The sequence below is a fragment of the Schistocerca cancellata genome, chromosome 12, assembly GCF_023864275.1.
Source record: "Schistocerca cancellata isolate TAMUIC-IGC-003103 chromosome 12, iqSchCanc2.1, whole genome shotgun sequence".
Taxonomy (NCBI): Eukaryota; Metazoa; Arthropoda; class Insecta; order Orthoptera; family Acrididae; genus Schistocerca; species Schistocerca cancellata.
In genome coordinates, this window is record NC_064637.1 from 148,354,832 (window position 1) to 148,382,335 (window position 27,504).

Genomic DNA, 27,504 nt, shown 5'->3' on the forward strand with positions numbered 1-27,504 from the left:
AAATTTGTATGTTTGAGAGTTTTCACAGCAATGCTTTGTTAACTTGCCCAACAAGTGAACAGTGATCAGTCAATGTCAATTGTATTGAATTTGTAAGTAAATAATATTAAGCAACCATTGACGAATTTTTAAGAAGAAAATTTTGGGTAAATTTTAGCATTTCAAAAATACATTGTTACTTTAAATATTTGAAAACAAAGACCAATCTGATAATAATGGTGGATGTACTTAAAATATCTTCTCTGAGATTTCATTGAAACTTTCATGCGCAATTTCTGAAAAAGTCGTTATTCTAGGAATATTTGAAAACGGTAACCCATCTCAATTGTAAGAAACACAAAGGATGTACTTGAAATATCTTATTTATGAGATCTGAGCGAAACGTTAATTCACAGTTTCTGAAAACAGCCAGCTTGTCCCTTTGTAGAGCCGAGGTCTTCATATAAAAATTGAAACATTAGCTACATAAAATGAAATATGCAAGTGCATCTTAATGTGTATTAATTATGTGTATGGTGTTCTTCAATTGGCGAATCTCGTTGCAACATGAACAGCAAGCATCCCAATACACACTTCCCAGGGGCACATCTGAAGTAACTTCTACTTATGCTGATGACTCTCCATCCAAGACGTTATAATATTACAAATTTTGTTTGACATCCCTGTTCCCAACCATATAATCGTACCATTGTACACTGTACATTACATAAAATGGTGCAGTACTACCTGCTCGCTGGAGATGGGGACATGCTGGCGGAAGATGATCCAGGTGACAGCCTCATCACAGGGCGGTGTCGTCAGTGATCCAGGGTACGTGTAGTACAGGTGCCTGTCGTTGGGCAGAAGTGATTCGAGGGCCAACCTGGTGTCCAGGTTGGTCACATCACCATAATTCTGGATGCGCTGCAGTGCCCACACAACTGGAGGCAGTACTGGGTTGCCGTTTTCGTTGTGCTGCAGAACCAGTGTACATGTCAGACAGGTCAGATTCCACCAATCGCGCCTACAACTGGGGATCTCTGTCGAATTTGTATTCACCTAACATACGAGAGGTAGTCACAAAGCCTTAATTATAACCTCGAAAAAAAAAAATTATATAATTATTTTCTTGTTTGAAGATAAAATCTTCTATGAAGTTTGTCCAGTAAATAATGCAACATTTATTTTCTGAAAGCAGGATGGTTTTATTCACAATTTAAATACACCACTTTGTTCCTCAATTCTTTCAATTGCGCTGCCACCTCTCCACAGACATTAAGACACTTCACTGAAAGCATTCCCAGCGAAAGATGGACAAACCGAAATTAATGTCCACTCATACCTGTCCGGATACTTTTGATCAGATTCTGTACACGTGTCATGTAACTGATTTGGGAACTATAATAGCAGGGAACACAATACAAATATACTCATGTTCAGGGAAAAAAAACAGAACACCTTGAACGACTAGAGATTAGACTTCATATTCAAAGGACATGTACAATAGTACGTTCTGTAGAAATGATTAGCATTTGAACTATGTCGGCCTGCTGGTTCAGGGTCAACATCGATATCACGACGCAACACCACCTCCCGGTAAAATGTGCCTACGGCTCAAATTATCACTGTAAACCGAAGGTAATGGATCAGTGTGAGTTCAGCAGGCATGCAGGATGCCTTGCAGACGTATGCTCGAACCGTACTGTCAAATCAGTGTGTTTGAAAGAGGGTGCATTATTGGCATGAGAGAATGTGATGCATGCATCCAATTGGTTGGTTGGTTGGTTGGTTGGTTTGGGGAGCGAAGGGACTAAACTGCTGGGTTATCAGTCCCATCCATCCGGGACACTGGGAAATTGCTCCTCATGTGGGACGAAGTGTTTCGGCAGTGCAACAGGTGTGTGCAAAATGGTTCATGGAAGCCCACAGGACACGGCAAGGTGGGTCAAGTCGCACCACCCTGATCCCCGCCGCCCCCCCCCCCCCCCACCCCACACACACACTCAAATAGACCGACTTCTCATCCAAATGACGTTGCAAAACAGATCTGCATCCTCCTCGGCCGTGGTGCATCACGGATGAAAATCCGTCGCCTTTTACAGGGTGATTCAAAAAGAATACCACAACTTTAGGAATTTAAAACCGTGCAACGACAAAAGGCAGAGCTAAGCACCATCTGTCGCCGAATTAAGGAAGCTATAAAGTTTCATTTAGTTGTACATTTGTTCGCTTGAGGCGCTGTTGACTAGGCGTCAGCGTCAGTTGATGCTAAGATGGCGACCGCTCAACAGAAAGCTTTTTGTGTTATTGAGTACGGCAGAAGTGAATCGACGACAGTTGTTCAGCGTGCATTTCGAACGAAGTATGGTGTTAAACCCCCTGATAGGTGGTGTATTAGACGTTGGTATAAACAGTTTACAGAGAATGGGTGTTTGTGCAAAGGGAAAAGTTCTGGACGGCCGAGAACGAGTGATGAAAATGTAACACGCATCCAGCAAGCATTTGTTCGCAGCCCAGGAAAATCGACTCGCAGAGCTAGCAGAGAGCTGCAAATTCCACAATCAACTGTATGGAGAGTCCTACGAAAAAGGTTAGTTATGAAACCTGAACGTCAACTACCCGAGGTGATGGATCGGCCGCCAGGCAGCCCGTGACAGAGCACTTCATCACTGGCCTCCAAGAAGCCCTGATCTTACCCCCTGCGATTTTTTCTTATGGGGGTATGTTAAGGATATGGTGTTTCGGCCACCTCTCCCAGCCACCATTGATGATTTGAAACGAGAAATAACAGCAGCTATCCAAACTGTTACGCCTGATATGCAACAGAGAGTGTGGAACGAGTTGGAGTATCGGGTTGATATTGCTCGAGTGTCTGGAGGGGGCCATATTGAACATCTCTGAACTTGTTTTTGAGTGAAAAAAAAAACTTTTTAAATACTCTTTGTAATGATGTATAACAGAAGGTTATATTATGTTTCTTTCATTAAATATACATTTTTTTTAAAGTTGTGGTATTCTTTTTGAATCACCCTGTACTATGGCATGGCTTACGTGTGCGTCGTCCATTTCTCCGCCTGTCAGTGACGAATGTGCCGAAAGATGCTAGACGGCAATGGTGAATGGAACGACGTCAGTGGGGATAGGAATAACGTCGGATAGAGTTTTCAGACTAATCCAGATTCCGTTTCTTTGAAAAAGATGGCCGTATTCTGGTTCGCCACAGACAGGGGGAGCGGCATCACAGCGACAGCATTCGCACGAGACATGCAGCCCCAACTCAATGCTCGTGGTGTGGGGTGCTATTGGTTACAAACACAAATTGCAGTTGGTGCGTGTCCAGGGCACTGTGACCAGTGCGACATACGTGAATGACATCCTGCGACCTGTAGCCATAGCCTTTTTGCACAACAACCAAGACGCCACCACATGTCGCTGTACCAGCACGTGTGTTCTTAGTGTCACGGGATGTCAGCCTTCTACGCTGGCCTGTCAGATCACCAGACTTGTCACCACTGGACAATGTGCGGGATTTGGTGAAATCACGGGTGCAGCGCTCAATGTCAACCACTACAGATGAGCTTTGGAACCAGGTGAATGCAGCAGTGATTGCTATACCACAGGACGCAATTTACATCTCATTCACACCGATGCCATCTACATCTACATCTACATTTATACTCCGCAAGCCACCCACTTTACGTGTCACTGTCATTACCTCCCTCTCCTGTTCCAGTCGCGTATGGTTCGCGGGAAAAACGACTGTCTGAAAGCCTCCGTGCGCGCTCTAATCTCTCTAATTTTACATTCGTGATCTCCTCGGGAGGTATAAGTAGGGGGAAGCAATATATTCGATACCTCATCCAGAAACGCACCCTCTCGAAACCTGGACAGCAAGCTACACCGCGATGCAGAGCGCCTCTCTTGCAGAGTCTGCCACTTGAGTTTGCTAAACATCTCTGTAACGCTATCACGGTTACCAAATAACCCTGTGACGAAACGCGCCGCTCTTCTTTGGATCTTCTCTATCTCCTCCGTCAACCCGATCTGGTACGGATCCCACACTGATGAGCAATACTCAAGTATAGGTCGAACGAGTGTTTTGTAAGCCACCTCCTTTGTTGATGGACTACGTTTTCTAAGGACTCTCCCAATGAATCTCAACCTGGTAGCCGCTTACCAACAATTAATTTTATATGATCATTCCACTTCAAATCGTTCCGCACGCATACTCCCAGATATTTTACAGAAGTAACTGCTACCAGTGTTTGTTCCGCTATCATATAATCATACAATAAAGGATCCTTCTTTCTATGTATTCGCAATACATTACATTTGTCTATGTTAAGGGTCAGTTGCCACTCCCTGCACCAAGTGCCTATCCGCTGCAGATCTTCCTGCATTTCGCTACAATTTTCTAATGCTGCAACTTCTCCATATACTACAGCATCATCCGCGAAAAGCCGCATGGAACTTCCGACACTATCTACTAGGTCATTTATATATATTGTGAAAAGCAATGCTCCCATAACACTCCCCTGTGGCACGCCAGAGGTTACTTTAACGTCTGTAGACGTCTCTCCATTGATAACAACATGCTGTGTTCTGTTTGCTAAAAACTCTTCAATCCAGCCACACAGCTGGTCTGATATTCCGTAGGCTCTTACTTTGTTTATCAGGCGACAGTGCGGAACTGTATCGAACGCCTTCCGGAAGTCAAGAAAAATAGCATCTACCTGGGAGCCTGTATCTAATATTTCCTGGGTCTCATGAACAAATGAAGAGAGTTGGGTCTCACACGATCGCTGTTTCCGGAATCCATGTTGATTCCTACATAGTAGATTCTGGGTTTGCAAAAACGACATGATACTCGAGCAAAAAACACGTTCTAAAATTCTACAATCATCATGCATAGAACGAATTATCAGAGCCCATGGCGGACAATGTGCGTACTATTCAACAGGACACATTCTGAACCGACGTGAGTGAAATGCTAATCATGTACAGTCGTGGCCAAACAAGCGAGACCCATCGCCTTTTCGTTATGCTGATCCGCACAGCTTTAAAATCTGCTACACAGCATAACAGGCAAGGCGACGAAGTGCTACCAACATACTATGCACAGGCGTGAAATTGAAAAACTATCCGAACTTTGTCAGACTGTTTCCAACAATGTGTAAGACTATACGAACACTGATTAGTGTGTTAAACACAACACATAAATATAAGATATAAATGAAAGAAGAAACGCTAATTAGTATGAACTGTAGTAATAAAAATGAATTTCAGCTTATCGAGATAACAAAACTGTTTTACTAAGTACCCCAGATCGTTAAGAAATAGCAAAATATTAAGCGCATTCGGCTGCGAAACTGTCTGTGGCAACAATCAGACCAGTCATACTGGATTACCGTTGCTGACCCACCATAAAAGTGTGTAAATATAACAATGCGTGAAGATTTATAACGAAATTCAGTTAAAAATCATTCAGTGTCACACTTAAATTCAATTATTGACAGAAGCGGAAAATGTAGGCAGTAACAAGTATGAAATTCTACAAGAATTTCATATTGATATCCACAGGGCGCCAGTACAGAATAAAGGTAGCAATAAAACGTATTGGGGCGCGAGGGTTTCTTAAAATTGCTTAACTGATAGTCTATCTACCTCAATGGAGATTAGAACCAAAAACAAACCATACCTCCCTTGCAGTAGCAAACACCTTTCACTACGCTAACAGACAACCCAGGCAAACAGCCCTCTATTATTAACCCAGACAAGAATAACTCGGCAATTTCGCAATGAAAATGGCAAAATGATCTGCAGCTTCTGTTGCATAGAGATTTCTGGACTGAAAAACATGAATTTTCTACCTTTATGTCACCGCTTACATGACAATCATTCGGGATGTTTATCGAAATAACAAAATACTGTTATTAGCGAGTAAATTTAGTAGGATAATTCTGCACCACCCCAGGAAATAAACGGCGACATAGCTGCCAAACGTATTCTACAATGTTTCGAATTCTCCATTAGACTCGCCACGGCCAAAAAACTTTCATTAGCCGAAGTGTTTCTTAAGCTAGCTAGCAATGGGAATGCTTGCACTTCTAAAACGCGGTGACATTAATACTGGTGTCTGAATTACCACGTGTATAGGCAAATGGACTTTATTTGCATTCCTGTAAACACAATTTATATCGAAAGCGTAGCTACGATTAATATGCTGAAGTATCGACTGCAACTAGAACATTTAGAATAAAGAGTAGGGGGAATTATTTATGCGGCCCTCATCTTCAGTAACTGTCGTAGCTATTTTCTTGTTAGGATTTCGTCACCTAAATCGGTAAAAATGGAATCCTACTAGTCTCACTTTCTTGACCGTCTATCTGTCTACCCAACCCTTAACGCCCGCTTACCTCGAGTACGGGTAGACATAATAAACGGAAATGTATCGCACTTCCTGCGGTATACGGTCCCTTGGTGGTGTAAAAAAGTGAGCTTCTACGTCAACGCAATCTAAAGATACGGCCGTTTATGTAAAATTCAATAAATGGCTCCAAGAACTATGCGACCGAACTGCTTAGGTCATCAGCCCCCTAGACCCAGAACTATTTAAACCTACCTAACCTAAGGACATCACACACACCCATGCCCGAGGTAGGATTCCAACCTGCGACTTAAGCAGCCGCGCGGTTCGTGACTGAAGCGCCTAGAACCGCTCGGCCACCGCACCCGACGAAACCCTTTTCACCTCATGTATAATGATAATATATACTGTCTAGTGAGGATAAACTGTATTCGCCATCTCAAATCGTTTGATCACGGAACTTTTACGAAGCTACATTCAAATTTTGTTCGAAGTTCTCTGCAATATGCACTTATAAACATCCTAGGAACGTCGTATGCGATATCCAGAAGCTGACAGATACTGCAGTACCAAAACAAGTAGTTAAGTATTTATTGTTATTGGTCCATGCAAAAGGTACTGAAAAGGCTGTGTATGTAAGGATAATTGATCATTTAATATCACACCATTTGCTATCAAATGTACAATTGTGCTTTAGGAGTCGTTTAATAACTGAAAATGCTATATTCTCTTTTCTCTGTGAGGTACTGGATGGGCTAAACTAAAGGTTTCGAACGCTTGACATATTTTTTTGATTTAACTAAGGCATTTGATTGTGTTGATCACAAAATATTGCTCCAGAAGTTGGACCATAACAGAATACAGGGAGTAGCTTACAATTGGTTCACATCTTACTTTAGCAACAGGCAACAAAAGGTCATTATTCACAATGTTGATAACGGCTGTGATGTGGGGTCCTGTCAAGTGAGGAGTGCCCCAGGGATCAGTGTTGGGGCCACTCCTGTTCCTTATTTATATAAATGATATGCCCTCTAGTTTTACGGGTAACTCTAAAATATTTCTGTTTGCTGATGACACTAATTTCGTAGTAAAGGATGTTGTGTGCAACATCGGCTCAGTTTCAAATAGTGCAGTACATGACCTTAGTTCATGGCTTGTAGAAAATAAATTAACGCTAAATCACAGTAAGACTCAGTTTTTACAGTTTCTAATACACAATTCAACCAAATTTGACAAATTTCACAGAACAGGCAAATGATTTGTGAAACTGAACAGTTCATAATCTATGTGAACAGGTTTCACATAGATAGTATGCTATCGTGAAAAGCCCATGTTCAGGATCTTGTTCATATACTTAGTACTGCCATTTTTACTATTCGAATGGTATCAGAAGTGAGTGATCGTCCAACACGAAAATTAGTTTACTTTGCTTATTTTCATTCGCTTATGTCGTATGGTATTACATTGTGGGGTAACTCTTCCCATTCTAAAAGGATGTTTCTGGCTCAGAAATGGGCAGTTCGGGCAATAAGTGGTGTAAGTTCACGAACCTCTTGTCGACCCCTGTTTACGAGTCTGGGTATTTTGACATTGGCGTCTCAAAATGTATATTCCTTACTGTCATTTCTTGTTAACAATATTAGCTTATTCCCAAGAATAAGCAGCTTTCACTTGGTTAATACTCGGCAGAAATGAAACCTGCATCTGAATCGGACTTCCTTAACTCTCGTGCAAAAAGGTGTGCAGTATACTGCTACATCCATTTTCAATAAGCTACCCCTAGAATTCAAAAATCGTAGCAGTAATCCAGGCGCTTTCAAATCGAAACTGAAGAGTTTCCTCATGGGTCACTCCTTCTATTCTGTCGAGGAGTTCCTTGAAAAATTAAGGTGATTCTTATTGTATTGTTGATTGCGTTAATTAAACTTATGGACTGACTTGTTTTGGGTTCATAAAAATTTATTTTTGTCTGTTATTACTATTATGTTGTAATTTCATTTACCAACATGTTTCACGACCTTGGAGATTTGCTCCTCAATTTGGTCCTACGGAACTTGACGTGTAAAAAAATAAATAGATACAATAAAAATACCTATGCCTGATCAGTCGTTGCCCTTGTCAAGAAAAATCTATACCAGTTGCTAAGCTATGGTGGTGTAACGTCAAAATTATGGTACAGATTAAGTTGGGAACCAGAATGAAAAATGCTCCTTTCATTGCACAAAAAAGGCGAATATGTCCTGAGCAGAGTTAGAAATGTAAAAGAAAGGAAACAGCTTTTCGACTTACCTGCGAGCTTCAAAGACATTTTAATGAGAACATCTTGACGTTTTAGCTCATTTTTACGAATTAACCCTACTTCCCCAGCGCAGTGAGTTCTCTTAGTTGCATGGTGTTGGCGCACCTGTATTTTGCAATTTATGAGCTTAAGTCCCTGAGTCTGCTCCCAAAATCCAGAAGATCGACCAGCCATGGTAAACGTTATGTAACATCAAATGGCTGAAGACCACACATGTAATAGCTAAAAAACTTTTTCTGGAGGGATAAAGTTTCTGAAGGTGGAAGTAATGCTAACAAGTAAAAAAAGCGCGCGTATGTCAAGATGTTTTGACTTAAATGTCTTTGAAACTACCAGGTAAGTCGAAAAGCTAGTTTCCTTCTTGTAAGTCTCTAACGGTGCCCAGGACATATTCGCTCTTTTTCGTGCTATGATAGGAGCATTTTTCATTCTGGTAACAGCAGTAATGAGTTTACATACACCTATCAGGCAGAACATTATGACCACCTCTACCCAGGAGCCAGTATCTCAATCTTTCGCATGGATAACATCGGCGACGAATCATGGCATGGAAGCAGTGGTGTTCTGATAGGTCACTGGAGGGAGTTAGCACCACATCTGCACATTCAAGTCACATAATTCCTGTAAATTCTAGGGGAGAGGGTCAATAAGCTCCAATGCCAGGTTGAATCACATCCCAGATGTGTTTGATCGGGTTCAGATCAAGCGAGTTGGGGGGGGGGGGGACAGCACATTAATTGGAACTCGCCACTGTGTTCGCTGAACAACTCCACCACACTGCTAGCTTCGTGACATGGAGCATTATCTTCTTGAAAACTGCCACTGCCATTGGGAAACATGATCGACATGAAGGGGTGCAACCTGTGTAAGATACTTCTTGGCCTTCATAATGCCTTGCATGAGCTCCACTGGACCCCAGAGCATAATGGAGCCGCCAGCAGCTTGTCTTTATCCCGCAGTACTGGTCATGAGGAGCTGTTACTCTACAAGGTGACGGCTTCGTAGCTTCCCATCGGCATTATTAAGAAAATATCAGGGTTCACCAGACCGTGCAACACTCAGTCACTGCGCCAGCGTCCTGTGCGGATGGTCACGTGCCCATTTCAGTCGTAGTTGCTGATGTCGTAGTATTGACATTGGCACTTGCGCAGATCACCAGCTATGGAGGCACATACTGTATTTAGGAGTGTTCGGAGCAATGTGTGTTCTGACACAATTGTACACTGCCCAACATTAAAGACTGCTGTTAGTTCTGCCACAGTTCGCCGCCTGTCCTGTTTTACTAGTCTGCCCAGCCTACAAAATCTGACATATGTAACGAGGTGTTGTAACGGAACATATTAAAGGCTTTACTGTACCGAAGTATGCGATACCCTCCAAATTCAACCAGTTTAACGAGTATTTATGATTATAGAAAAGTTATTGTGTATGTTGACAATGATTGCGTAACATGTCTCCATAAACAGTCAACCCATTAAATTATACTGAATAACTAACCCACACAAAAGTTAATATCACTTGATCACTGCTACAGCAAATGTCATCATGTAAAAACACTGAGTTCATCTTAAATAATTAATATGAAGTACGAAAAATAGTGGCCAACCTAGGTATTTTGGATCTCCTTAAATAAAAATCACCCAGTGACACCTATTTGTTCACCAGGAGCGGTTTCACTCAGTATTCACGAAATCAATCCTGTTTTAGACGAAAACCAATGTATTTGTTAATAATTCATGTTAATTACTTATTTATGCAAATTAGAGAAGTCAATTGACAAACTTCTAGAAAACGGACTTTTTGTAACAAAGAATTATTCTGTCAAGTCAACAAATCTGTCTGTCATTTTAATAACATGTTAAATTATGTACTCGATGCAAATTAATAACTTTTCTGCACAAATTATGATAACAGATGTACATGTGACTTGTAAACTATATCTCTTTTTAGTAGTTCTTTGACAAGGTTATAAATACGAGCAGCAAGAAGGGACGAGAAAGCAGTCGGAATGTCACTTTGGTACAGTGTGTTAGTGTGTTATTGTTTGAGGTGGATAAACAATGCAAAGAACATGTAAAGGAAGTTGTGTTGTGTCATAGTCTTTGGTGGGCAGTGGAATTAAGATGGCCACCAGAGAAATAAATATTTGAAGTTTACATATTTGTTGGTTTCGTTCATTCTTTATCATCAAAAGCACATAAAAAACACGGGACCTCATGTTTTTAACCCTAGACAACCAGATTTAGAGCCAGCATCAACATCGAGACACAGCAGCGATCCAGCAAGCAGCAGTGATTACTACAATGCATTGTAATGGCGCCAACCTAACATCAAGTGCTAACAAGCTCCGTAAATGGGAGTGAAATAGTGCAATTATAGCAATTAGCAATATCTACGACCAGGCGACCATTACAGTGTGGCTTTCCAGCCTGATGACACGTGGACGTGCTTTCACCTTGGTTTCGTCACATGTATAAGACACTCACCACAGCACTCCTCGAACCAGATACGTCATCAAGTTTTCCGATTTCCTTGTGCCAAGCCTCTGGGCCATCGCAATCTGCCCTCGGTCAAACTCGGGTAGATTGCGTGCCTTCCTCTTTCTACACGTGGACAGCACACTCACTGATACTACATGCACGGTGCACGTGTCTATTAGTCATTCCTCGCCGGGCGACGCTGTTATACCTGGACAGATATACAGGGTGATTCAAAAAGAATACCACAACTTTAGGAATTTAAAACTCTGCAACGACAAAAGGCAGAGCTAAGCACTATCTGTCGGCGAATTAAGGGAGCTATAAAGTTTCATTTAGTTGTACATTTGATCGCTTGAGGCGCTGTTGACTAGGCGTCAGCGTCAGTTGATGCTAAGATGGCGACCGCTCAACAGAAAGCTTTTTGTGTTACTGAGTACGGCAGAAGTGAATCGACGACAGTTGTTCAGCGTGCATTTCGAACGAAGTATGGTGTTAAACCTCCTGATAGGTGGTGTATTAAACGTTGGTATAAACAGTTTACAGAAAATGGGTGTTTGTGCAAAGGGAAAAGCTCTGGACGGCCGAGAACGAGTGATGAAAATGAAATGAAAATGTAGCACACATTTTTTCTTATGGGGGTATGTTAAGGATATGGTGTTTCGGCCACCTCTCCCAGCCACCATTGATGGTTTGAAACGAGAAATAACAGCAGCTATCTAAACTGTTACGCCTGATATGCTACAGAGAGTGTGGAACGAGTTGGAGTATCGGGTTGATATTGCTCGAGTGTCTGGAGGGGGCCATATTGAACATCTCTGAACTTGTTTTTGAGTGAAAAAAAAACCTTTTTAAATACTCTTTGTAATGATGTATAACAGAAGGTTATATTATGTTTCTTTCATTAAATACACATTTTTAAAGTTGTGGTATTCTTTTTGAATCACCCTGTATATCTATAGTAAGTCGGTGGTCATAATATTCTGGATGATCAGTGTAAGTGTTTAGTACATCTGTTTAGTGTAATATCGAAGAAATTGCAACTAAGAGAAACAGGGGGTGGGAGGAGTAAGGGGTGTATAATTGTAGAGAGAGAGACCAGCGCTTCGGTACACTAAACAGGTTCCAATGGAAGCTGGTTGCAATAGTTATGCAGAGTGAAGACTAGCATGGGGAGGTACCTCAAATCAGACTTCAAACGATCTGTAATAACAGTACTGTCGACAGCACATTAAATTATAATCTTCATTCATCTCTTTACTGGCCTTGACACCTTCTGACTATCAGATACTCTCACGTGACGCAAATCTGGGCAAAACACTTTCAGTTGGATGCATAGAAAATGAAGCCATTGACAGGTATTTGATGAACTTTCCAAATTCGCAGAACAGGGATGGAATCTAATCACTGGTAATCATTGGAGAAATTACACGCACCCAATAAGGAACCTGTGCCATGCCACATTATTTTCTCACGTAGATGTTGTAGGCATATATATATAGCAGATGATGAAACATGCAGTGGTGAAATCTTACATCTAAGAGGACCGACAGCACAGCAAAGCCGTCGCTATATTTGGCGGCGTTGGATGGGTTTCCGTACTCCTCCTTGTAGAACACCATGTGCATCTCCATCGTGGAGCTGAAAATGAGGAAAAACTAAAGAGCTAGAGTCAGCAGTGTCGTCGGTGAAATGCGATACACTAGAGGAGAGTAAAAGTGTGTGTGTGTGTGTGTGTGTGTGTGTGTGTGTGTGTGTGTGTGTCAGAGCTACTTCTGCTGCATCCATCACAGACAAGTGTGTTGGTGTGGCCAGTAACACTAACAGGTAAAATAGTAGAATAACATCCCAACAGTTGATCATCAGAATACTGCCTCCTGCTCTCCCATTATCCCCTCCAAATACCCACTACACCAAAAACTCAACCATCTGAACAATTAGACCCCCTTTGCCTCTTCCTTATACCAACTCCCTGACAGCTAGTCACCCCACACTCAACATTCTACAACGCGCATCCCACGATGCCTATGACACCACTGTGGAATAAACGTGCTATTGCCCTTCCCTATCGTTCCTTTCATAAAAAATATGAATTAGATCCCCTTTGACTCTTCTTTATACCCACTCCCAGACAGCTAGTCATCCCACACTCAACATTCTTCAATGCACATCCAACGATGCCTACGACACCACTGTGGAATAAACATGCTATTACCCTTCCCTATCGTTATTTTAATAAAAAATATGCTACACACACACACACACACACACACACACACACACACACACACACACACACAGGGAGATGAAGAACACTCATATATTTACATTTCTTTTTGCATGTAGTCAACAAATACTGACCTTTTCAAACGGCATGCTTGTGTACAGTGGTTAAATACATTTTATAACATTTATGTCCAATGGATAATGTGCTAGGATGATTGAATTGCAAACCACAATTATTTATTATTAAGTAAATGAGTTTTGTAATGTAACAGATTGAGCGACGTAATGAAAAATGCTGTACACATCTTTAGTAATTGACCTGATACACATTGGATTATGTACATAAACAATTGTCACTGCAACTTTAATTTTCCACTCAGTGTAACTATTGATTCATTATCTCATACAACCAATGTTTATTTATCGTATAAGCACTGTTATGTTCCTAGCATTTACATAATTTCAAATAGATGTAAACATATAACATCATTCAATACAATATGATGTTCAAACACGAAAGTTGGTAAAATGATAGATAAAGTTATTACATATTTAATTAAAATCTGATAATTTCTGATTGTTGAAAGCAGTTAGGAAGTCAATTTGAAGCTAAAAGAATGTAAATTACTAAATTCTGAGTAGAATATCCGTATTTATATTTTGCATACTATGGAATTGTGAATTTTACTAAGTCATCTTCATTTCTAAAAATTATAATTAAGTTAAATACTATTATCAGTAATAACTGAACTGGTTCTGATTGCTAAAAGTTTATTTGTAGTTATGCGGCTAGATCGATAAAACCTACTGACGTGTGTCAGGGCACTCTAGGTTCAGTTTATGTGAGTGCACAAGATTATACCAGTATGCACATCTGATGTCAAAGTTGATTTTTCAGTGAAAATTCAGTCAAAAATGTTTATGCACCATATACACCAGGCTGTTCCAACCGAGCTCCAGGGAGCCGGAGCGCTCCGGAGCGCTTACTGCGGCAGCTCGGAGCCCGCGTGGAGGGGGAAAGCGAACTCACTGCCCCCTGGCCGCATACAGCCGCAACTGACGCAATAATCCGTGTTCAGTGACAGCTATGACTAGCCGCGGGAGCCCTGTACCTCTGCTGGAGGATACCTTTCTATTCATTGAGAGGGATGGTCGTCGGCAGTGTCTTGTATGTCATAAAGTATTTAATTCTGCGAAGAGGTACAATATACGACATTACACACGTCTTCACGCAGCGCACTACGATCAGGTAGAAGGCGTTTCACGCAGAGAAATTGTAGCCAGGCTTAGTAATAACGACATACCAGGAGACGTAAGTTTAAAAACGGTTTCGTAATACGGAAAGTATCAAAATATGCAACATAGTTCGTGTTCTGTAATGCGTGTATAATTTTCAGGTGAATGAGAGCGGAGAAAACACTACTGAATCTGCAGTTCGAGCAAGCTGCAGGGTCGCTCACATCATTGCGACGAGCGGCAAGCCGTTTTCGGTGGGACAACTCGTAAAATCGTGCATGGTAGCAGTTGCAGAATGTTTGTTTCCAAGGGAGGTGCAGGCAATCGATGGGGTTTGTCGAAGCAGACAATGTCTCGTCGAATCCTGGACATGGCAGCGGATTATGAAACACAGATCAGGAAAAAGGCGGAGAGCTTTGTTGAATTTTCGCTAGCGCTTGACGAAAGCACCGACATATCGGACTGTGCTCAGCTTGCTGTCTTTGTGCGTGGTGTCGACATGGAGCTGAAAGTAACTGAAGAACTCTTGGATGTGGTACCACTCGATGACACCGCAACAGGACGTGACATTTTTGAAGCTGTTTGTGAATCAGTGGACAATACGAATTTGCCGTGGGATAAGCTCCATTCTGTAGCGACATACGGTGCACCACAAATGATTGGGCGTCACCAAGGATTTGCTTCTCGTTTGAAAAATAAACTCAGGGATGAATTCGGGAAAGACATTTTGACTCTTCATTGTTTTATTCACCAAGAGGCACTGTGTGCTGGAACAGTAGAGCTAGGTGGCGTAATGAAAGATGTCGTGAAATGCGTGAATTTTGTGCGGCGTCACGGTATGAATCATCACCAATTCAAATGATTCCTGAAAGATATGGAAGCGGAGTAAGGGGATATACCTTACCACAGTGCAGTTCGTTGGCTAAGTCGGGGAAAAGTTCTTGATGTTTTCTTTGCCATTCGTGAGGAAATATCCCATTTTCTCGAAATGAAAGGGGAAGAAATGCGTTGTCTGAAAGATATAAAATGGATATCTGACCTGGCGTTCCCATCTGACATAACTATGCATCTGAATAAATTAAATCTGTCATTGCAGGGCAAAGGGCAGCTAATCGTTGACATGCACGACGAGATCAAAGCGTTCATGGAAAAGTTACGTTTATTTGAGAGGCAGATGAGTAATGAACATTTAACGTTCTTCAATCGTCTTGCTTTTTTAAAAATACCTGAAGGTACTACTTTCGGCTATTACCAAGCAAAGTTAAAAACACGATTCCGAGACCTCACTAGTTTGGAAATGGAACTTAAGGTGTTCAGCACTCGTTTTTCAGTTTCCCCCGATGCTTGCCATTGTCACTTCAATTAGAGATTATTGATTTGCAAACAACTTTTTTGAAAGAGAGGTACTACAACACGTCGGATCTGTCACGATGGTATCGTTCATTACAGCAAAAAACATTTCCCAAGCTTCACAACAATGCCACTCAGATCATGTGCATGTTGGCACGTATTGTTGTGAGCAGCTTTACTCAGCAATGAAAAGAGTAAATAGTAAGGAACGATCGTTTCTTCAGGATGTAACAATGAAGCTCATCCTCCGCATTAACGCTGCGAACACTTTGACGCCTGATATTTCCGATCTTGTAATGAAAAGAAAGTATCAAGCTGCAGAGGCCCAATAAATTTAGTATGCAATTTCTTATAAAACAGTTGTTTCTTATTTATTTCCCGAACATCGTATTTCCTGGTGCAGCATGTCATCACGTCGTATCAGCTAAGAGTATGAGGTTTAGTTTTTATTGCCGTTTCAAATATACCGGTCATTTTTGAAACACCCTGTATATATAATACACACACACACACACACACCAACCAACTCAAATAATACTGTTCAGGCCTATGTTATTGCAGTGGGCAATCAAACTTTCAGGTTAAGAATCTCAAAAATAACTGTGACTTTTTCCTGACACCACAATATTCTGTAATTATACCATTTTGTAAAAGCATATGAAATTCAAATGCACAACTTTTCTCATTGTGAGGTGGCAGGTGTTAAAGATAATACAGAAAAATTACAGATATATCATTTTTCGATGTACTCTCCACTATGTGTAGTGTACCCATTGTTAATGAAGAACTGGTGCACCATTTATTTTGCCTCATTACCACTTCCAAAATGCTTTCCTCCTACTGCTTCTGTGAGCCATCTGAATGCATGAAAATCTTCCAGGAAACTTCTGGTGAGTAAGGTATGTGTTAAAGACCTTCAGAGGTCATGACCTGTATTATTGCTATGACTGAAGTGACAGTATGGCAAAGAGGATTGTCGTGTAGCAACATAACACTTGCATCTGAAAGTTCTTGCCATTTACTCGTGATTACATGGTGAAGGTGATTTCACTGCAGATTTGAGTATTAATTATGGTCACTGTTAACACCCTTTCCACGTAATGCTCAAAAATTACCTTTTTGAAGCCCAAAAGGCATTTGATGATGACTTTACCTGCCAATGGTTGAGTGCAGAGTGTTTTTCGGTTTTGATGAACTATGGTACCATTCATTGCTGGAAATCTTTTGGTATTTATTTATTAGCTTTTAGGTCATTTCCCATTTAGCCATCTAAATAAAATTTTTGGGCTACAGTACTTCGTTATTACAATTCCTTAGTATGTTTTTTTAGCTGGTTTATGTAAGTCAGATACAACATTTTTGCTTAAGGACACAGATATAATTTGTTAGACTGAAGGTTTAAAATTAGAGAATATGTCGTATTGTTTTCAGTCAGTTAAAAAGAGAGTAAAAAAGAGAAAGAGAAAAACATAAAGGAAGGTACACACCACATGGAAGACAATTAAAAGATTTAAATAACTGAAAAAAATACCATCAGTATATTTGTGGCACAGGTCCTAGAAGAGTTAGTAATAATTAACTGTATTAACTCATGTAAATAACAGACAATTTCAAATTTGCAAGTTTTTTCTATTCTAGTTCAACGTTGATTCATCTAATTGCATATTAGTATACTACATCTACATCATGAATTTAAAGTTGTTGCACACAAGAAGAGAAAGAGTTCCTCATAAACCCCGTCATTTCAGACTGGTGATCGTACATGTAAGTTTCATCTCCTGTAGCAATTCTGCCCAGAAAACCATAACCTTCAGTCTTGAAATGTCGCAAACATTTCTCACAGACATTGTTGCGACAGTATTTCAGTTCGGCACTCTGCTGATATGGCACCCACCTTGTGGACACTTTATTCAATCACAGCACAACACAGATGAATTTGTGTGCTGAGACAACACAAATACCCAAAATGGCGGTTATTCAGTTTCCAGTTATGTGTCTGTTTTCCTTCACAAGCCCTGCAGCCATGGTAGAACTTTCATTTGTCACTACACAGAGCGCCTTCCACAGAGGTTATGCCTCTTTCAAAGTTTCTACGCCACTTGCACGCTTTCTGCAGGGACACACACAAATTAAAACTCTGCACTTTCGTCCTACAATGCCTTTCTATAGGTTTAACAACTTGACTTCTCAGAAAAAAGGAACTTATCACAGATAGTTCCTCTAATATGGTGCAAGTAGACACTGGAGCGTCCATCTTTGCACTGACTGCGTTTTATGTGATGCAACAAGATCTCTGCCAACTGTAGAGCTCTTGGATGACTCCTGCTGCCTGCCAAGTTGATAGTACAACTGTTAGGAATTTTATTACGCTTTTTAGGTTCCCATTTGAATCGCCCTCATATACAGTCATTCCTACAGCTAGGCCCATACCCTGTAAACCACAGTGTGGTGCATAGCATAGGGTATCTACCATTGTACCATTTATTAGGGCATCTTCTTGTTCCATTAATGTACAGTGAGCAGGAAGAATGACTGACTAAATGCCCCCGTGCGTGCACCGATTATTCTAATCTCATCTTCACAGTCCTTGTGTGAGCGACACACACAGGATAGCAGTATATTCTAAAGTCATCATTTAAAGCTGGTTCTTGAAGCTTTGTTAACAGACTTTCTTGGGATGGTTTACATCTGTCTTTAGGAAGCTTCCAGTTCCCATGGATCAAACAGACCTGTGACCATTTGTGCTGTCCTTCTGTGTACATGTTCAATATCCCCTGTTAGTCCTATTCCAGAACCAGCCACATGAGTGATTTGTAAGCAGTCTCCTTTGAAGACTGACTGTATTTCTGCAGTACTCTACCAACAAACTGAAGACCAACACCTGCCTAACACACAACTGTGCCTATACTGTCATTCCATTTCATGTCCCTTCAAAGTGTTACACCCAGGTATTTGTATGAAATGGCTGATTCCACCATAGTCATAGGATACTACATTATTTTCGTTTTGTGAAGTGCACAACTTTATATTTCTGAACATTTAAAGCAAGTTGGCAATCTTTGCACCACTTTGAAATCTTATCAAGATCTGACTGACTATTTATGCACCTTATTTCAGATAGCACTTCATTATAGATAATGCATCATGGGCAAACAGTCTGAGATTACTATTAACATTGGCTGCAAGGTAATAAATGTACAACATGAACAGCAAGGGTCCCAACACACATCCCTGGGACACACCAGAAGTTACGTCTACATCTGATGATGACTCTCCATCCAAAATAACATGCCGTGTCCTCACTATCAAAAAGTCCACAATCCAGTTACATATTTCATTTGATACCCCATATGATTGTACATTTGACAAATAAGCACAGGTGTGGCACTGAGTGAAATGCTTTTCGGAGATCAAGAAATACAGTATCAACCTGATTGCCTTGATCCAAAGCTTTACTGTTTCACAAATTAAAGACATATTTGCAAAAGTCTGTTAGGGCTTTTAAATTTTTCATTCCACTGTTTACAAAAATATCGACTCTACAATTAACTTGTCGTTTCTGCTATCAAGAATAATTTTGTTTTATAATTTAGCTTCGACTTTAAGAAGCTTAGGACATAGATAATTGCTTACGAGACACGATAAAATATTTGACAGTTTGTGCTGGTATTGGTCTGTGCATGCCTGTTTCCGATACATGATGTAATGCACGTTCTCACCATTGCTCATATTCAGCACACCTGGAGAGAGTAACTGATAATCCTTTTCTAGCTCCACAATAAATTTAAACAAAGGTAAGCAATAGTAAATTAGTCGAATGAAGTAAGTTGATTCTAACAGAAATACGCAGGGCCTTCAGAAACTAAGTTAAGAATGTCATCCACACTAAGACCACACTGACCCGGTTTGGGGTATCTGCCGCGAGCCGCAATTTCAGGGAGTGCCAAATTTATATCATTGAAGAAAGAAAACCTAGTTTCTCAAAGCGCCTAGCATCCAGCGCACATTGGCCAATCGATTATTCATATGATTTTGAAACGAATTACTATTGGTTTTTGAACATATTTAACGTCTTCTGGGTTGATTTCCGATCGAATCATGATTTTTTAATGTGTGCATAGAGTACGTGATATCTCTGATAGGTGAATCCGCGTGGCACCTAGAAATAAAAAACTTTCCCTCAGACAAAAGGGGATGTGGCTATACGAGCTGAGCCGAATAAACCCGAACGGGTGAATGCCAGTCGCTGTTTGTTTATGTGGTTGATCAGGTGTGCGAGTCATCAGCGTTGCTATAATTATTTGCGACATCCATAGATTCAGACTATCGGAGTGAAGATAAACATGTAACAGTAATAACAGGTAAGAAAGATTACATGCTATCCTCTCCATGTATCTAAGACAATGAAATTTTGACAGATGATTTTTCCAAATCGCTATACTAGTAAGGGCCAGTTGTGTAGTCCCCGGTTAACAACCGCTTCAGTTCCATTCTCTGAAGAGTGTGGAAATGTTTTGTATAAGCACTTAAAAACGCCTAACCGGAGAATAAACGCAGGGTAACTAAACCGGTGATGCTTGGAAAGGTTAGTGAAGTTAACCGGAGAAGAAATTTTGACAGTGGCAGGAATAGTTAGAGAATTAGTGATGACAAGATTGTTTGTTAGAACGAGGAAGGAGAAGAAACTGGGACATCACGCAAATTATATGGAAGAATATGACGATTCCAAATTTGTATAAAATTTTCGTACTACTACTACTTTTCGATCTCATGCTTGAAAAACTGGAGTATATGAATGAAATGTGAAACTATTTCATAGTGCTAGAACATGTTGCTTGTAATAGGCCTAATAGGCAATTGATATTGGTGCTACATGAATTATATTCTGTCGTGTTATTTATGCAAACGAGACAGATAAAAATTACCATTTGTACCAGAACAGTCTCATGTTGCTATTGGTGCTATATCAGAAAGGCCGACTTCGTTTTATCTGGCAGACAGTGTCAAAATAAGCAAATCGAGAAACCACATCAGTTTGGGTACTACCCGTATTAACCGCTTTTCTTGTATCAGACAACGACATTTTGATTTTTCATGTAGCAAAACGTTTGACGAACTTTGATAAGGTAGCAGATTCTTCCACACAAAGAAAAACACACCATATGAAGATGTAGAAAGATTAGAGAGTAAAAAAATGATGGGACCTATGGATTGAAGAAATGGGTCCTTTCTTGCTTGTCTCTTGTCTTTACTGATTTTATGTTTCCTATATTTAATTTTATGTTACACAAAAGAGAAAGTTATTAGTTAATAGGCAGTAAAGAGTGCAGATTTTTTGAAGAGTTCTTATTCTCCCAGTCACAATAATCCCACCCAGCATTAAATGTGAGTTTTTTAAGCGTGGTAGGATGTCAATCCAGTCGACTGGAAGCAGGACAGGCAACACAGGTCATTTTAATTTCCACTGTGCTGAATATAGGCTTTATGGCTTCCATTACAAAATACACATTTTTCAGATCCACAGTGTGAAATACAGTGATGTGTCATAGAAGAAGGCTGTGTGATGAGACGTGGCACTGCACTTTGAAATAATTAAGACTAAGTAACATGTCTTACACTTCATCGAACGCATATGTATTATACATCAAACTCTTCAGAAGGATGTGCTCTACAAAAGAACATATTTTTTGAAAAATCGATTTTTTATTTTTTGAAAAATCGATTTTTTTTAAACTTAAGAGACCTCCAATTTGGGCGCCAACATCAAGTTTTTGGCCCAGTTCGGAAATATCGTAAATCCGGGGCTCAGACCACTGCGCAAGAAGCGGTTCACATAGTCAGAAGCGGATACATGTTCCGAGTTTCCTGCAGACACAGCTATGCTGCAGTACGAACAACAGCTGCGTCAGAGCGTGCGAGTCAAAAGGCGCGCGCGGCAACTGAAGACTTTCTTCACAGTCGAAGTATGCAGAACAGTACGGTTCTTACAGGTCAAATATGCAAGTTGCACACAGCTTCGCCACGAAACTCTGTCGGTATATGGACCAAATGCTATGACACTTCCAGCCGTATTGAAATGGTGTCAACAATTTGACCAACAGTGATACTGACGGAAAGCCCAGATGTTGCACCATACCATTTCCATATCTTTGGCAAGCTGAAAGAAGATCTGAGGGGAAAGAGATTTTCCAACGATGTGGACGCTCACATAGCAGTTCTCGAACGGCTGCGTGGCCAAGGACCGGATTTCTATCGTTGCAAAATTGAACTGCTGGTGGAACTTTCCGACCGCTCTTGGTGACTAAGTTGAAAAATAGTGTTATGCACTTGTATCACTTTGAAGTATAGTGCGGCATTCAATAAAAGTTGTATTGTGTACTGAACCGGGGACCTAGAAACGATGGAGAGGCTTCGCCCCGCCGTAGCCCTCAGTGGTTCACAACCCCACAACAGGCCACAGTAGTCCACCCACCCCACCGCCGTTCCACACCGAACCCAGGGTTATTTATTGTGCGCTTCCGCCCCCAGTGTGGATATTCCACAGTATCATTGAAATCAGCATCAAAAAATTTTCCTTTTTTATCACTCATTATCAGAAATTTAACTTTCAAATATTTAAACTTTGAAGGACATATTGTCACATTACAACGAGGAGACAATGCGAGAGAAAGAAGTACAATATACGCTTGTCTCAAGATTTTAAACATGGCTGAAACAGCAACTGTTGACATTATTCACGATTAAGGATGACAGCCAAAACAGTTGCAGGATAAAAATTTATTAAAATTCTTGACCAAGGTTTCGGTATATATAAATATACCTTCATCAGAAGTAAAAAAATCTAAATTACATCATGCAATGGAAATTAATAAAACAATTGTGCCAAAGGCGTCGTCAATAATTAATACATCATCTCCATTTGCACAACATGACTATACGCACAGGGTCAATGCGAACAATTTAGCACCAGTACTTCACCCATGAACTGGTGCTAAATTGTTCGCATTGACCCTGTGCGTATAGTCATGTTGTGCAAATGGAGATGATGTATTAATTATTGACGACGCCTTTGGCACAATTGTTTTATTAATTGCCATTGCATGATGTAATTTAAATTTTTTACTTCTGATGAAATTATATTTATATATACCGAAACCGTGGTCAAGAATTTTAATAAATTTTTATCCTGCAACTGTTTTGGCTGTCATCCTTTATCGTGATGAAATATACGCTTGTGTCAGAATCAGGAAGGAACAGTAACAGTGGAAGACTAAGAACGGAGTGATCGGATTAAAAAGGGTTAAAGATAGGAATGTAATCTTTCATTTAAACTGTTCGATCTACACATCGAAGAAGCAATAGCGGAATGAAAAGAAAAGTTAAAGAGTTGGATTAAAATTCAGGGTGAAAGGATATCAGTGATAGGATTTTTTGATGACATTGCTCAGGATGTGTTGAATGGAATGAAGAGTCTAATGACTACAGAATATACTGTATGTGGGTTGCCAAGAAAGTAATGCACCACATTTTTTTGTCTTAGCCGAAAACAATGCTAGGAATGTGAAATGTTACGTATGTATTATTTGAAGTCTCCTGACTAAGTGCGCCAAGTTTCCGACAGATAGCGTACCTGCAGAACAGTTTCAAAATGGCACCTGTCGGTGACGTATGCTACAAGCAGCGTGCCGTCATCTAATTTCTCACTGCAGAGAAAGAAACTGTGGGGAATATTCACAAACGCTTGTGCAAAGTCTGTGGATAATCTGCTGTCGACAAAAGTATTGTCAGCCGCTGGGCACGGAGGGTGAGGTCATCAGAAGGCGGTTCGGCGAAGCTCCACGATTTGCAGCGGTCGGGGAGACCACACACGGCTGTCACACCTGACATGTTGCAGCGAGCTGATGTTGTCATTCGCGAGGACAAACGAATTACGACTCGGCAGTTGGCGTTGCATCTGTCAATCAGCAAAGGAAGTGTGGATGCAATTACCTGCACTCTTGGATATTCAAAAGTGTGTGCAAAATGGGTCGAGCGGTGTCTAACGGTGGATCACAAATCGCACAGAAAAAACATATGTCTTGATTTGTTGCAACGTTTTGAATCTGTCCCGAATTGTGTCAGTTGATGAAATTCACCATTCTGAGCCCGATACAAAGGGCGAAAGGTGGCTACACTGAGCCACAGCGCCAGAGATCGCGCCGGAGAGTTTTTTTCCGCCGCCTCCACTGGCAGTGATTATTGAGAAGTAGCGGAGAGTGCTTGGCGTGAAGTCGGAGTGGAGAGTTGTTGAGATGTCGTAGTGTAGAGTGCTTGTTCCATGTTTTATGCAGTTTTGATGGGCTAGACAGCAGATGTTGTTCGAAATGGAGGTATTGTAACGATCAGAGTGCTTTTCGTCAATATATATGAGGTAAAAAAAAATTCCCTTTCTTTTTATTATTTCAATGTCTTAAATAATGCGTGATTACAGGTTCAGTCAACAAAGCATCTGGCTCGTGTTCTTGTATTAGAGTGTAATTCTGGTTTTCTTTCGTACTTATAGTATTCCTATTTTTTTTAATTACTTCAGTATAAATGGTATTTAAAATTTCTTGTCTTGTTGAAGAAGAACCGAGCCAGATGTGTACATTGAATCACACTCCCACACACAGAACAATTACACTTGTGTTTTGGTTTCGTAGGTTTTATAGTTGCTGGGGACTTAATTAATTAATTGTGTTAACGAAATTTTTCATTTCATTCTTTGTTGTCGTTCTAAGCAGTCAGATTGCGTATTAAAACTAGTCAGGGCCAGCCGTTTACGAGACTTCGTAATCGGATAGTCAGCTACTAAACCAGAAAATTAAAATTATTTGCACTCTTTTTTTATTTAATTAAGCCCCCATTAATTAAGTCCCCAGCAACTGTAAAACCTACAAAACCAAAACACAAGTGTAATTGTTATGTGTGTGGGAGTGTGATTCAACATACACATCTGGCACGGTTCTTCTTCAACAAGACAAGAAATTTTAAATACCATTTATACTGAAGTAATTAAAAAAAATAGAAATACTATAAGTACGCAAGAAAACCAGAATTACACTCTAATACAAGAACACGAGCCAGATGCTTTGTTGACTGAACCTGTAATCACGCATTATTTAAGACATTGAAATAATAAAAAGAAAGGGAATTTTTTTTACCTCATATATATTGACGAAAAGCACTCTGATCGTTACAATACCTCCATTTCGAACAACATCTGCTGTCTAGCCCATCAAAACTGCATAAAACATGGAACAAGCACTCTACACTACGACATCTCAGCAACTCTCCACTCCGACTTCACGACAAGCACTCTCCGCTACTTCTCAATAATCACTGCCAGTGGAGGCGGCGGAACAAAACTCTCTGGCGCGATCTCTGGCGCTGTGGCTCAGTGTAGCCACCTTTCAAGGGACAGTCGATGGAATGGCACCGTTCCCACACCCCACAAAAGAAAAAAATTCAAAGCAACTGCTTCCGCCGATAAGTTCAGGATCACCGTGTTCTGGGACTGTGAAGGCGTGATTCTCACTGATGTGATGCCAAGAGGCGGTACCATTACTTCAGAAGTATATGTCAACACGTTAACAAAACTCGAGACGCGCTTCCGACGACTTAGGCGCCACAGCAACCCAGAGGATGTTTTGCTGCAACACGATAACGCTCGGCCTCACACAAGTCTGAGGACTGCTGAACGCATCGAAAAACAGGGTTGGACAGTGTTACGCCATCCACTCTACAGCGCTGTCCTAGCCCACTCGGACTTCCACTTGTTTGGGTGACTAAAGGATGCCATTTGTGGAAGACATTTTGAGGACGATGAGGAGGTGATTCACTCAGTGAAGCACTGGCTCCGTCACCAGGACAAGGATTGCTACCGACAGGGCACACACGCCCTTGTTTCGCGCTGGAGGAAGGCCACAGAACGGGATGGAGATTACGTGGAAAAACAGGATGTGTAGAAGGAACACCATTTTTTCGTGTGTGTAATTCTCATAATTTTCAATAAAGAATTGTTGAAGGAAAAAATGCGGTGCATTACTTTCTGGGCAACCCTCGTCGATTGTGAGTAAGTTGAAGAAAGAGGAAAGCAATGAGAAGTAGCAAAAATCACAGTAGCGATAAATTTAACATCAATGTTCGTGACCATGGGGCGGATGAAGTAAAGGAATTATCTGCCTTCGAAGTGAAATAACCCTGACGAACGGAGCAAGGCAAGGCAAGATTAACACAGGCAAACAGGTCGTCTCTGGTCATAAGAAGTCTCCTCGTATCAAACATCGGTGGTATTCTGAAGAATAAATTTCTTAGAATGTACATCAGAGTACAACATTGTATGGTAATGAACCATGGACTGCGGGAAAAACTAAAAAGAAGATAACTGAAAGGTTTGATATTTAGTGTTGATAAGAAGAACGGGCAGGATGATAAGACGTGTCTTAAGACATCAGCGAACAACTTCCATGTACTAAGGGGAGCTGCAGAGTGTGAAAACGACAGGGGAAGTCAAGAACTATAATGCAGGATGTTAGGAATACCACTGCAAATATTGTCATCACTGGTACTTTAATATGTTCCTACTTAAACGTTTTTTTTTGTTCTGCATCTAAAACTCTTTCTGCAAACACATAATTTATGTTCCCACTTCAGTGTGCTATTTTTTTCTTTCGTCCTCTGTGTCTAACAGTCCTCCCTCAAACACGTCACATAATTTACTTCTCGCTGCTTTCTGCGTGATCGTAACAGCACAACTAAGTGGAGTACGCCTGTCAGTATAGACTAACCGTTTTGCGTCGTGTCCGTACTTCACAACACCTAACATGGTGCCTAGGGGAAAATAAGCTTTAATACACTCCTGGAAATTGAAATAAGAACACCGTGAATTCATTGTCCCAGGAAGGGGAAACTTTATTGACACATTCCTGGGGTCAGATACATCACATGATCACACTGACAGAACCACAGGCACATAGACACAGGCAACAGAGCATGCACAATGTCGGCACTAGTACAGTGTATATCCACCTTTCGCAGCAATGCAGGCTGCTATTCTCCCATGGAGACGATCGTAGAGATGCTGGATGTAGTCCTGTGGAACGGCTTGCCATGCCATTTCCACCTGGCGCCTCAGTTGGACCAGCGTTCGTGCTGGACGTGCAGACCGCGTGAGACGACGCTTCATCCAGTCCCAAACATGCTCAATGGGGGACAGATACGGAGATCTTGCTGGCCAGGGTAGTTGACTTACACCTTCTAGAGCACGTTGGGTGGCACGGGATACATGCGGACATGCATTGTCCTGTTGGAACAGCAAGTTCCCTTGCCGGTCTAGGAATGGTAGAACGATGGGTTCGATGACGGTTTGGATGTACCGTGCACTATTCAGTGTCCCCTCGACGATCACCAGTGGCGTACGGCCAGTGTAGGAGATCGCTCCCCACACCATGATGCCGGGTGTTGGCCCTGTGTGCCTCGGTCGTATGCAGTCCTGATTATGGCGCTCACCTGCACGGCGCCAAACACGCATACGACCATCATTGGCACCA

At 41.1% G+C, this 27,504-nt stretch overlaps 1 protein-coding gene across 1 annotated transcript in view; it reads right to left on the minus strand.

Moving 5' to 3' along the window:
• Positions 1-27,504, minus strand: part of LOC126109809 (carbonic anhydrase 1-like) — a 117,735-nt gene that overhangs the window by 5,742 nt on the left and 84,489 nt on the right. Inside the window, exons 5-6 of the mRNA XM_049914869.1 lie at positions 12,658-12,763; positions 727-954 (exon numbers count right to left, since the gene is read on the minus strand). Coding sequence (XP_049770826.1) covers positions 727-954; positions 12,658-12,763 — 334 coding nt within the window. The remainder of the gene's footprint in view (positions 1-726; positions 955-12,657; positions 12,764-27,504) is intronic.